The 13,904-nt window shown below is 38.2% G+C and overlaps 1 protein-coding gene across 1 annotated transcript in view; it reads left to right on the top strand.

Annotated features, from left to right (window-relative positions):
• Positions 1 to 12,670, top strand: part of FGF10 (fibroblast growth factor 10) — an 81,905-nt gene extending 69,235 nt beyond the window's left edge. Inside the window, exons 2-3 of the mRNA XM_075839699.1 lie at positions 7,578 to 7,684; positions 9,284 to 12,670. Of these exons, the coding sequence (XP_075695814.1) occupies positions 7,578 to 7,684; positions 9,284 to 9,475 (299 nt within the window). The 3' untranslated portion in view covers positions 9,476 to 12,670. The remainder of the gene's footprint in view (positions 1 to 7,577; positions 7,685 to 9,283) is intronic.
• The last annotated feature ends 1,234 nt before the right edge of the window (positions 12,671 to 13,904 follow it).

The following is a 13,904-nucleotide window of genomic DNA, read 5'->3' as shown; positions in this document are numbered from 1 at the left end:
TAATGATGGGTGCACACATGTAGCCACCCGTCATTACGGGGCCTCATGCACACGAGTCGACCATAAAAACACCCGTTATCACGGGTCGTAATTACGACCCGAAATAGCGGGCCCATAGACTTCTGTTAGCCACGGGTACCTTCCCGTTTTCTCACGGGAAGGTGCCCGTGCCGTTAAAAAGATAGAACATGTTCTATTTTTTTATTTTACGGGCCGTGCTCGTAATTACGACTCGTAACTACGAGCACGGCCGGCCGGCCACGGGCAGCCGGCCGCTTTTGCGAACCGTAAAATAGAAAAATAGAACATGTTCTATTTTTTTAACGGCACGGGCACCTTCCCGTGAGAATACGGAAAGGTACCCGTGGGTAACAGAAGTCTATGAGCCCGTTATTGCGGGTCGTAATTACGACCCGCAATAACGGGTGTTTTTACGGTCGTGTGCATGATGGGAGCACGGCTCGGAAAAACGAACGGCTGCCCGTGCTCATCTCCTGAAATACTCTGTGCTGCCTTAAACTCTGTGGACAGGTCAGGATCCTGTTTCTTTTAAATGCTGCTAGGGAACCCGCTCGATCCACTATATAAGGCTACGCTACAGTGCAGCATTTAAAAGAAACAGGATCCTGACCTGTCCACAGAGTTTAAGGCAGCACAGAGTATTTCAGGAGATGAGCGTGCAGATTCAGTGCTGTTGTGAACTCTGCTCTTACCATTACGTAGCTCTCAGTCTGTTATCTCTCCTCCACTCCTGTCCTCAAGAACACCTTCACATGATTGCCAAGTCACCACGTAATGGTAAGAGCAGAGTTCACAGCAGCACAGAGTATTTCAGGAGATGAGCGTGCGGATCTTGTGCGTGGTGGTGACTTGCCAATCATGTGAACGTGTTATAGAGGACAGGAGTGGAGGAGATGTAACAGACTGAGCTACGTAATGGTAAGAACAGAGTTCACAGCAGCACAGAGTATTTCAGGAGAGGAGCGTGCAGATTCAGTGCTGCTGTGAACTCTGCTCTTACCATTACGTAGCTCAGTCTGTTACCTCTCCTCCACTCCTGTCCTCAATAACACCTTCACATGATTGGCAAGTCACCACCCCGCACAAGATCCGCACGCTCATCTCCTGAAATACTCTGTGCTGCTGTGAACTCTGCTCTTACCATTACGTGGTGACTTGCCAATCATGTGAAGGTGTTCTGGAGGACAGGAGTGGAGGAGAGGTAACAGACTGAGAGCTACGTAATGGTAAGAGCAGAGTTCGCAGCAGCACTGAATCTGCACGCTCATCTCCTGAAATACTCTGTGCTGCCTTAAACTCTATGGACAGGTCAGGATCCTGTTTCTTTTAAATGCTGCACTGTAGCGCAGCCTTATATAGTGGATCGAGCGGGTTCCCCAGCAGCATTTAAAAGAAACTGTGTTTGTGTATGTGTGTTTGTGTATATATGTGTGTTTGGGTATGTGACTTTGTCTGTTTTTGTTTTTATATGTGTGTGTGTATATATGGGTGTGTTTGTGTATATGTGTTTTGTGTATATGTTTGTGTATATATGGGTGTATTTGTGTATATGTTTGTGTGTAGATGTTTGTGTGTGTTTTTGTATATGTGTATATGTGTGTATATGGGTGTGTGTTTGTGTGTATATATGGGTGTGTTTGTGTATATGTGTTTGTGTATATGTGTGTTTGGGTATGTGTGTTTTTGTTTGTATATGTGTTTGTGTATATGTGTTCGTGTATGTGTGTATAACTGTGTGTGTGTGTGTGTGTGTGTTTGGATATGTGTGAGTTCGTGTATATGTGTTTGTCTGTTTATGTGTGTGTGTATATCTTGTTGTGTTTGTGTATATATGTGTGTCTGTGTATGGTTGTTTGTGTGTGTGTGCGTGTATATATGTGTGTGTAGGAGAGTAGAAGTATTGGTATTGTTCACATTGATAACTGTTTTTTTATGTTGTTGCAGATTTTGATGTACCGATTGGACTACATCTTCGATTCGTTGGACTACTGCGTAGATCTGCGTTTTTTCAAATTTTAATAAAATGGTTAACGAGGGTTTTGTTGGGGATTTCTTATTTCAATAAAAAAGAATTGTCTTTGTGTTTTTTTTTCAAACTTTATTAGTGCCTAGATAATGGCAGTTGGCTGATTGACAGCGTCCATTATTAAGGCGGTACTTAGTGTTAGCCGGTGCAGAGGCTAGCACTAACCACCCATTATTACCCCGGTACCCACCACCACCAGGGGTGCCGGGAAGAGCTTGGTACGATCCAGTACCCGACCATCTGTTGTGATGGTCGGGTACTGGGGCGGCCGTAGGCTGGTATTATGAGGCTGGGAAGGGCCAAAATCAGTGGACCTTCCCACCCTTGTAATGCTAGGCTGCTGCTGCTGTGTTGTATCGGGCTGGTTATAAAAATGGGGGGGACCCCCACGTCGTTTTTTTTTTGGAATTTAACAAATTTAGCAATAGACGGGTCCCCCACATTTTTAATAACCAGCCATATACAAGGCCGCAGCAGTCTGGCATTACATGGGTGGGAAGGGCCACTGGTTTTGTCCATTCCCAGGCTAATAACACTGTGTTGTATGTGGCTGGTTATGATAAATTGGGTGGAACCCCATGTCTTTTTAAAAAAAAAAAATGTAAATAAATAAATAATTTAAAAAAATGACGTGGGGTCCCCCCCACTTTTATAACCAGCCAGATACAACACAGCAGCAGCAGCCTAGCATTACAAGGGTGGGAAGGTCCACTGTTTTTGGCCCTTCCCAGCCTCATAATACCAGCCTGCGGCCGCCCCAGAGCCCGACCATCACAACAGATGGTCGGGTACTGGATCGTACCTGGCTCTTCCCAGCACCCCTGCTGGTGGTGGGTACCGGGGTAATAATGGTGGTTAGTGTTAGCCTCTGCACCGGCTAACACTAAGCCTCGCCTTAGTAATGGATGTTGTCACTCAGACAGCGGCCATTACTAAAGTGGTAATAATAAAATTTGAAAAGAAAAAGACAAAGATATAGATAAAATATTTTATTGAAATAAAGCACCCCCAACACAACCCTCATTAACCATTTTATTGTAGAAAAAAAAACGTCATCGAAGTAGTCCTCGAAACCGACGTAGTCCAAACACCAAACCTGTAAAAAAATAAAATAATGAAATAAAACATGTCGTAGGCTTAGATTCAGTTTAATGTGTGATACTGACTGTTATACCATGTATAGAAGCCTGCCGTGAAGTTGACTTAGATACAGGGCGCCAGCAGACAGTATCATACATGGCCATACATACATACATATATACAAATATACATACATATATACAAACATACATACATACATATATACAAGCATGCACATATATACATGCAAATATACATACATGCAAACATACACACATATATACATGCAAACTATCATACATACATGCATACACACACACACATGAAAACATACATACAAACAAACATGCAAAGATACATAATACATATATACAAGCATGCACAAATATACATGCAAACATAAATACATGCACATATATATATATAAACATACATGCAAACATACATGCAAAAATAAAAACATGCAAACATACATACATGCACATATATACATACATACATGACAACATACATACAAACATACATGACAACATACATACATGCAAACATACATACATGCAAACATACATACACACATGCAAACATATATACATGCAAATATACATACAAACATGCACATGTATACATACATGCCAACATACATGCAAACATACATGCACATATATACATACATACATGCAAATATACATACATACATACACACATGCACATACATGCCAACATACATGCACATATATACATACATACATACATGACAACATACATACATACATATATATATATACACACATGCAAATATACATACAAACATGCATACATACATGCAAACATACATTCATGCAAACATACATGCAAACATACATACATACAAATATACATACACACATGCACATATATACATACATGACAACATACATACATACATGACAACATACATGCAAAAATACATACATGCAAACATACATACATACATACATACATGCAAATATACATACAAACATGCACATATATACATACATGCCAACATACATGCAAACATACATGCACAGATATACATACATACATACATGCCAACATACATACATGCCAAAAAATAATAATAATACGTTCATACTTACTTTCCTCCTGTCCGGCCTCCAGCGATGACGTTTCATTCATGTCGCCGCTGCAGCCTGTGATTGGCTGCAGAGGCGGTCACGTGGGATGAAGCGTCATCCTGACGTACGTGACCGCCACTACAGCCTGTGATTGGCTGCAGCGGCGAAAGGGATGAAACGTCATCGCTGGAGGCCGGACAGGAGGAAAGTAAGTACGAACGTATAATTTTTATTTTTTTATTACATTTAAATGGTATTTTCCGCGCGCCGAGCATGTACTGTGAAGGTTGCTGAAAGAGTTAGTGCAGCCCATTAACTCTATCAGCACCCTGGACAGTAGCATGCTCGGCGCACGTAAGTGACAGGTTCGGTCAGAACTAGTTCGGTCCGAACCGAACTTTTTTGTGAAATTCGGCGAACTAGCCGAACCGAACTTTTGATAAGTTCGCTCATCTCTAATTGCCTCTAATGATGTTCAAATTCCATATGAAATGGTTTAAGTCTGTTTTTCCCATCAGCCATTGCTTAATTTTATTACACTTTATAAAAAAAAAAATAAGCAATTAAAATATTTCTCAGAAGAGATTAGCCCAGCACCTGCACTACATGACACAATGATCTGCCCGGCTATCTGTGTCTGCACGGCCATAGGCTGCCATGACGGCTGTTACCTGTTACATACGCACTATCCATAAAATACATGGGAATGCGAATTGCAGCTGTTTTACATATGCCGGCACTTCATCTGTTTATCAAGTTACTTGTTTGGCGTATTTGGCAGAACACCATAGTGTGAAAGACTGTGCCGCTGAAGTATGTTAAGTATTCAGCACGTTGACTTGGCACAAGTGACTAGTTAACTCTGTTTTGTTTCCTGTAATCTCTTGGTTATTGACACCAGAAAAACATGTTCACTGTGCCTGCAGCTATTGGATGCATATGTCACAAAGACTTACTTGGAATTTAGGTTTGCCCCTGTTTGCACTCAACTTTTTTTTTTTCTGTCCTTAACTCCCATCTTTCAATGCACCAATGATCGTGACTTCTGGGCCAGATTTCCCTCGTCAACTCTTTTTGTTTCCCGGTTTATCGGTCTGAATAAGCAGAAAGGGTTAAAAGTGCATAATAAAAGTGCAGCTTATAACAAAGGCTGGTGATATCCCCTACATGTATGTAAATGTTTCTAGAGGTTCCTCAGATCTGAAGATAAATTACTGAGCACAGAGGAAGTACCTGTCATTGATCCCAGCGCAGAACGCTACAGTCAGCCTCTTTCCACAATAGTTTGCATTCAACTGCACGCCATAAGACTTTAAGTGTAGTGTCCCTTCAACATATGTCGAAATGTTCTTGCACATAATTTTGGTAAATATGATCTGTTTACTTAGGAGATTATTACAAATTCAGAAGCTTGATTCTAATTGGATGGGAAAAGTGTCAACCAGGACCTAATATTCCTATAGGCACATTAGGACATTGTCTATAGGCAGGCCCTGGGGAAGAGCACCCGTTGAAGGGAATATTTAATATGATTACACTGAACCAGTTTCTAACCTTACAGTATGTAAATTATGGAAAAGTATATCTTCATTAGGCATCCGCAGTGCTGTGGGTGTGAGAGGAGGACATCCAGGGAGGTACAAGGGGAAACTGCAGAGGGCTCTAGATGTGAGAAGTGCACCACCATCTTCTGATTTATTTTGTAAGAGCAGACAAACATTTTAAAGCCATAAATGACTTGATGAGAAAATCAGTACCTACAAGCTCTTATAAAACTAGTACTGGAGCCAATCCATGATGAAGTTATGTATTTTGGGCTCATATATCGATTAATGATTATTTGTATAGAGCACAATGATTTTCCACACTAGTAATGTGTTGTTTACACTCGAGAAGATGTCACAGTTGGTTATTACTCTCATGTATGGTGAATTATTTTTTATGCTCTACAGTAGTATTGCCTATTGGTCAGAGAAACTTACTGAAGAAAGTAAGAAACAAAAATGTTAAATACAATATAAATATCATGGTATAAACTTTGAGACAAAGATACTGCCCAAGTCATATAGGCCTAATCTTAGTGAGAAGATTCTAACTTACACAGGGCAGCATTTATGAAAAGCATGGCAAACTCCTCACTTTATTCACATTACCACAGTTCTTTTTCCTATTTTTTGCATTCTATTCTCTAGGTTAAGCGCACATCCTCCCAACATGGTCCAAGACTTGGAGCTGTCTTCCATGACTTCTACTGGCTTCATGGGTGGAGTTTTCCTCCCCTGTTCTCTCCCAGGCCCCTATTTATTCACAATAGATTGGTATTGAAAAATGTCAGTTAACAGGCATCCATCAAAAATATGTTACGCATGCAACCATAAAAGCAGCTTCTGGAGCATCAGGTTAAAGATAAACAACACAAAAATACAGGATGATTGTAATTGTAGCATCTCCACCCAAATGGTGTGCCTGAAGGAAACCTTGAACGTATGTTAACAAATATAAAACCATACGTTCCCCTAATGTCAGAATAAAGGGCAGAGAAGAATGTTAGGTTCCCCATTAAAGCCTGGTAACCAAAACTCAGGACCATACATGAGACAAAAACACACACCACAAGGGAAAGACATGAAATTAAGGAAAGGGGTATTGGTAGAAATGGGAAAAATAAGGGAAAGGCCAAGCACACGTGCTAAAGATTGCCTTATAAACCCAATCCGTGCACATCGAGTATGAGAATGAAAAGACCAAAAATTTATAAATAAATAAAATTAAAGATACCATTCAAATCTACATTTCTGAATCTCTGTGACCCCTGCCAATGAGTTAAGGTTCCCCAAGCCCCTAGTTAGATTATTGTCTGTAACCATGACAGCTAGGAGACTAGACTCTGTGAATAAAAGAAGTGATATAATTTGAATGAAAGATAAAAAACATAATTTAGAGTAGAAGTGGGGATCACATAGGAAAATGGCTGCAATCATATTACTTGTCATGTAGTATCTGCTACATAAGTCACATGACGTAATGCCACTGAACTTAGACTTTAACTTTTTCCAGGGGCATACCTAGGGGGGCTATTGGGGCAAGCGCCCGGAAGCTGGATGCCAGAGGAGTGCCAACAAGCCACTTTGCCAGAATATTTAGATACGGAGTGTTAGCAGCAAACTGAACTTTTGCCCGGGGCAAAAAAAAGAGCCTAGATACGGGTCTGCTTTTCCAGTGGGTTGAGGATCCCAATGTAAAATGTTTTAAGGCCAGGTTGTTTCCATTTTCTTTAAAAGTTTAATTTTGCATTTTTCATTAACGTTGTATCTAAAAAAATCTTACACTACTTTATTTTCCTGCCATTCTAGGTATATTGGAGATAACATCTGTAGATGTGGGCGGGATTGTGGCCATCAAAGCCATCAACAGCAACTATTATTTAGCCATGAGCAAAAAAGGCAAAGTCTATGGCTCTGTAAGTAACTATCTTTTATGTGTTATTTTTAGTTTTTCTATTATTTATATTTCACTGTGTGAATTTATTAATTCACATTGATTCGCCACTAATAAGGTTTACAATCTACTTTTCCATGACATCTACGCAATCTACTCTTCCATGGCACCTACGCAGTCTAGAGGACATTTCATTGATGTCAAGTTAACATACAGATATTTTTGGATTGATGACGCAAGTGAACGGCCAATATGGAAAACATTTCTCTAGACTTAAGCAGTTAGACCACTCCAGGAGAGAAATTTTAGTAGTTACACTTTAAAGGGAATGTGTCGGTAGAATTTTTTTTTCGTTAAACAATTATTATGAGTGATTACACATTGTTTTAATTTTTTCACATGTCAGGAAATATTATAAATTAGATTCTAATTTATAACATTTCCATGTGCTGGGCACTAGAGGGAGCAGTTCCCAAAATTGCAGCATGGTCAATGTGGTAAAGCAACCTCATTGCTTTATGCTGCAAATTTTGGGTAGACACACTCTCTCTAGTGTCCTCACACAATCCCCCCTCCCTTATTCTGGCTACTGCCGGGAGAAGGTGAGGTTTGAATCTTCAAACCTCCTACACTGTGTGCCGCCATTTTCCGAGCAGCTGCACAGTGTAGGAGGATTAGATACAGTGCTAAGCAGACAGTATAACACTAACATAATACATACGAACATAACTTACCTGCTCCTGCCGCCGCTGCCGCCTCCACTCCTATGCCTTGCGCCTTCGCTTCATTGAACATATGGCCGGAAGCCGCAGCCGGAAGTCGTCATCTTACTGTCCGGCAGCGGATTCCGGTCCACATGAAAATGGCGCCGGATTTCGCTCTGCGAACGAGCTTCATTTTGGTCTGTGTGGGAGCGGCACATGCGCCGTTCCCACACAGACGGCGTACGCTGCAGAGAATGGAACGGCTCCCATTCGCATTCTCTATGGGGTTGTATGTGCCGTATTCCATCTCTGTATGTGTCGTTAATCGACACATAAAGAGATGAACAAAAAAAATGGCAGCCCCCATTGAGAAGTATAAGTAAGTACAAAGTACAAAGTAGAACACGAGAACACAAATAAATAACATTTATTTTAATATCATACTAAAAGCAATATGAAAAAAAAATACATTTCATGACACCTTCCCTTTAAGGTATTTGTTCCCAATAGAAAGCAACAATAGTCATCACATGAAAAAAATCCAATGGGTTTAATGGTGCCAATAGATTTTAAGATTTTTGCTTTATATAGTGGATTTCATTGTCTATGTCTTTTAGAATGCATTTAGAATTTTCCCCCTAAATTATATTCAAAGTCACTGGAGAGATATACAGAGGTAGAAATAAATAAGATTTGATTGCGTCTTCCTCTGGATCAAACAGCTAGGTCTGTTAGGGACTGCACTTGATGGACATATGTTTTATATCTAGCCTAACTTTATAATTTTAGTCATTTCTACCTCCAGTAAAGTTTCATAAGAATACATTGTTTATATCTGTATAATTGCCAGAATTTTTATGTGTATCCTCTATATTAATATTTATTTATGATGTTATTTTTCTCTTTTATATTAACAGAAAGAATTTAATATAGACTGTAAACTAAAAGAGAGAATAGAGGAGAATGGCTATAACACGTATGCATCGCTTACATGGAAAAATAATGAGAGACAAATGTTCGTGGCACTAAATGGGAAAGGAACCCCAAAGAGAGGACCAAAAACAAGGAGGAAAAACATGAATGCCCACTTTCTTCCCATGCCTTTATAACATTACATGAAGGATTTGATGTTTTTTGTGGACAACATTCTAAAGAACTTTCAACACTTGTATAAGAAAGACGTATCTGGTGGACCATGAGTGTATTAGGACATTTGAGGACATTTTGTTGGTACAGTGTCATTGATGCGACTACGGTCAGAATTATAAAAGCTAAATCTCCAGCTCGAAGAATTTCTTTGTACAATATATGGATCTAAGACAATTTGACAGATGATCTTCTGGGAAAGTTATTTATGGAATACTAACTCAAATCCAAGATCATCAATGCTTATTCAGGCGATTCAATGAGAAGTCAGTCACATAAGCAATTACCTGAAGCACTTGGGTCAACACTAGAGGAATAATGGTTCCAAAAGAGACATCCAAAAGAATGTATAGGATCAAGATGTGTAAACACGATCAAACTGTTCTAAAAAAATGAATATTGTGTTATGCCTGTCTATTCTACCATCCCCTATCCCTTCTCTGTTTCTTTGTAAGTTATTTATTTAATAGAATGTTTACTATGTCTCTTCAGTGTTTGGGTCGTGTGTCTACAATTTTGCATCTTTTTTAATCTCATTATCAAAAAGAGATCGGGCCTCATTTGTCAAAACTGTCTAATAGCTTGTTACCCATAGCAACCAATCGAAATGCAGCATTAGTTTTTCCAGAGCAGGTTATGAAATTAAAGCTTAGCTCTGATTGGTTGTTATGGGAAACAAGGGCAGTTTTGATAAATGAGGCCCTATGTTTTAGCTTTTATTCCGCTTAAACATCATAATATGTGACAATGTTCTAGTAATAAAAAAGTGGAGACATTTATATATAAGAAAAAATAGAAATAGCTATTTATCAGTTGATCATATAGGTGTTAAGTTAAAAGGCTGGTTACCTCGGCGGATAGGCCTGAATATCAAGGCACAGATGTTTTTGGAATGAAAAATTTAAGAGTTTAAAAGGTCTCTTGACATCTAATGCCAGAGTATACTCATATTAGTAATACATTAACAACTGTCATTTACAAATAATTATTATATATTTTTTTTTCTACCATGGTCATTTTGTAGTTATGGCTTGTAAGGACCTAAAAGAAGGGACTCGCTGGGCCATATGAATTAAGCGGCATTACAGCTGATGTCACCAATATAAGAGAATAACTAACTTTTAAATGCATTGAGATTGGCTCATGATGTAAAGACATCATCAACGTAACAGTCTAACCTGTTCTACACTGTTTCAATGCTGTGTTTATGGCTTCTACATAAAGAGTTGCTATCCTGTTACAACTGACTTTATTGTGAATGGGTCATATCAGGAGAGTAGCTAAGGGGGGCTGGCAGGTCATTTGGCAGGGCTGCTGGGTGCCAGGTGGTTTTCCAACAAGCCACTCTGCCGGAGCCAGGGTATTAAGTTATAGGGCTAGGGCAGAGATCTGAAACTTTGCCTAGGTGAAGGAAAGCTTAGCTACGACTCTGAGTCATATAGTATTATCTTGTGGCAGAAATTATATCGGTTTCATATTTACCGCTTTTATTATAGTACAGTATGTACCTCTTTTAGATTATATAAGCCAATGGTCTCATTTGTAGGGATATGATACAGTGTATACAGCCTGTTGGTTTGTGAGTACTTATACATCAAAATCCTTGTAGAATATACAAAATAATTCTCTGTATCAGGAAACAGTTGAAGAACTTTTAAAAACTAAATAAAAATAATATACACATGATGATGTACATTATTTTAAATACAGGTATTTTTATTTTTTGTAATAAAGCCCGTGGAAAAAGATATATCTGACAACAAATCAACTAAAATGAAATAAATTACAATTACATAAATGACAATTTTACCTTTTCTAAATTATGAAAAATTTCCAGTTGTAAATTACTCTTTTCATCTAAATTATTTTTAAGACACAATAATAATGGACAACAGGCCCTATAGTCCCTTGTTAAAAAAAAAAACACAAAAAAAAACACTCAAACAAAAATTTGGCCCTTATGATTCTTACTATTTATAGCAAAACTTACAAAATGTCCAAAAATGTTTCTTCCCTTTAAAAAAAAAAAAAAAAAAAAGAAAAATCTAATTATCTGAACTCTCTCAAATTGGGAAACAAAGTTGTAACGTGGTTATATTGAAGAAGACTATATTATCAGAAACTTCTAGCCAGCCCACTCATTCTTGTTCTCTTTAAATTAATAGTACAACAATTTACTTATTTTTGGTTTTATTTTTTTATAAATAAGAATTTTGGAACTTTTTTTCAAACAAAAATGTGGCCTTTCCTTTTAGAAATTGCTAGGCTCGCACCACGTTTGGGGAATGCGTTCAGCGATACTTTTTGAAGCGGTCCATTGAACATATGCTACGGACGTATGCAACTGTATACCTAGTCAGTTACATATATCTACCTTTAAATCAATTACCTCATAAAGACAACCCCTTTCCATTTGACTTTCGTGTCCATGCATTACATGAGCGGTCCATTCAAAAAGGGGTTGGCTTAATGAGACAACCATATTAAAATTGTATATCATGTGGCTACGCTGTTCAATACAGTTGAGGCAAAAGATATAACAATGTATTTTGCTGAACTATATGCCAAAAGGACACTCTTATGGCATAGGTCTGGCTAATGAAAATCTAATGACATATTAGCTGCATACTTATAGGAGATTTTCCCAGCATATACTCTGGTCGTAAAGCCCAAATGTACTATGAACCTAGCCTGAATATTTATTTAAACCTTTTATTTTTTTAGAACAGATGAGAAATGCCCATCTCCTATACATACCACAGCATCACATCATTATTCACAACACAACCACACCACTAGCTTCTTCTCAGTGTCCTTCTAAGATTAATGTAGTCTAAAATTGTTGTTAAAACACTTCACCTGGTAATATGAGATTATAGTGATGCTGCAGTTTATCTTCAAATTTCTTGTAAAAAAATATGTTTTATTTTTATTCTTTGGAAACTGTATTTTGGTACAATTGGATACTTACTAATGTGTCTTTTTACTAAAAATGTAACCACTAGAAATACTGGTCATTTGTGGTTTTATAAGTTATTTGAGTCAATTCTTTTTACCAGCACTTCCAATGTAAAATCTTTTATTTAAATACTAGCTGTTTTAAAGGAGCTTTCCCATAAATTGCAAAATGGTTAGATTGTGCGGTCTTCCTCAATAAAGCTGATAACATAAACATGTTTGCGAAATCTGTCCTATTACTCATGCAAATAGTGTAAATTTTTATGACTATTGTGTGTATTGTTTATAAGTTTTATTTGCATTTTGACACATTTTACATGTGCCCCAGTTCAGTCATCTGTAAGAGATTTTTAAGACTTCTATTTTAAGACATATTTTAATAATACTATTGAAATTCAAATATGACCCGACAATGATAATAATGACTATGAAGCATGTTTCTGTCTCTCTCCCCAAGCAGGAAGTCCCAGCACGTTCTGAAGCACCAATCAGAAGCTGAATAACTTTCAACAACTTTACACAACCTTACACTTGTATCTGTATTTGTTTAAAGATGTGGAACTTTCTTTACTGTTAGTAATCCTAAATTAGCCATTATTTAGAAGTGGTGCTTTTTCAATTAACACAAAATGTTAAAGCTACTGTGCAGTTCTGGTTTTAAACGCTATTTGTAATTTACTATCTTTGAGTATTATCTGCTGTTTATTTTCTTCAGTGGTGCCTTCTTGAGTGGTTTTCAGCTGTGCTCCATTAGGGAAGAGCTAAGATCAGAGACTATAGCTTTACACCAATGTCTCTGATTTAGTCTGAAATCCATCAGACTGTCACGGTCATGAGCTAGCCACCCAAAATCAACTAACAGAGTCTTAATGTCTTTGGAGCTGGGTGCGACCTGGTGCTCAAGGATGGTACGGGAGGCATATTTAAAAGAGCAAATTACTCTAAATTGCAAACCATGGGAAACAAGGCAAAATCATAAAGAGCTGATTTGTAGTCGGGAACCCAGGTGAAGGTCGCTAATAGCATTTGCAACAAATTAACATAGTACCAGAGGGGAGGATAAAATTTACTAATTGGCTAAGACACAGCCCTGCTTCCATCGAAACTGTCAGAATCAGGGAAAACTCTGATCCAGGTTGTTAACCTCTTCAGTGCTATTAAACATAATGGCAACCGTGTACCAGGGAGGTAGCCCCGTTCTAATGGTGATCGCCAGTCTTGGTGGCTGAATTGCTGGACCTGCGTCAACATGGAGATGACCCAGAACCTGCCAAAGGTGCCCAGGGCTCTCTTTGGCATATGCCTATTAGATGACCTAACACCTGTAGGCACCTGTGCATATTTCTATGCTTCTTCTTAGTAAAAAAAATAAATATTAAAATATAGAGTTAAAGTATGGGCTAAAAAAAGTTAAAAAAATAAATATATATATAT

This window comes from Rhinoderma darwinii, chromosome 1 (assembly GCF_050947455.1).
Source record: "Rhinoderma darwinii isolate aRhiDar2 chromosome 1, aRhiDar2.hap1, whole genome shotgun sequence".
In the NCBI taxonomy this organism is placed as follows: domain Eukaryota; kingdom Metazoa; phylum Chordata; class Amphibia; order Anura; family Rhinodermatidae; genus Rhinoderma; species Rhinoderma darwinii.
The sequence above is the reverse complement of the archived record's forward strand: the minus strand, read 5'-3'. Positions and strand labels throughout refer to the sequence as shown.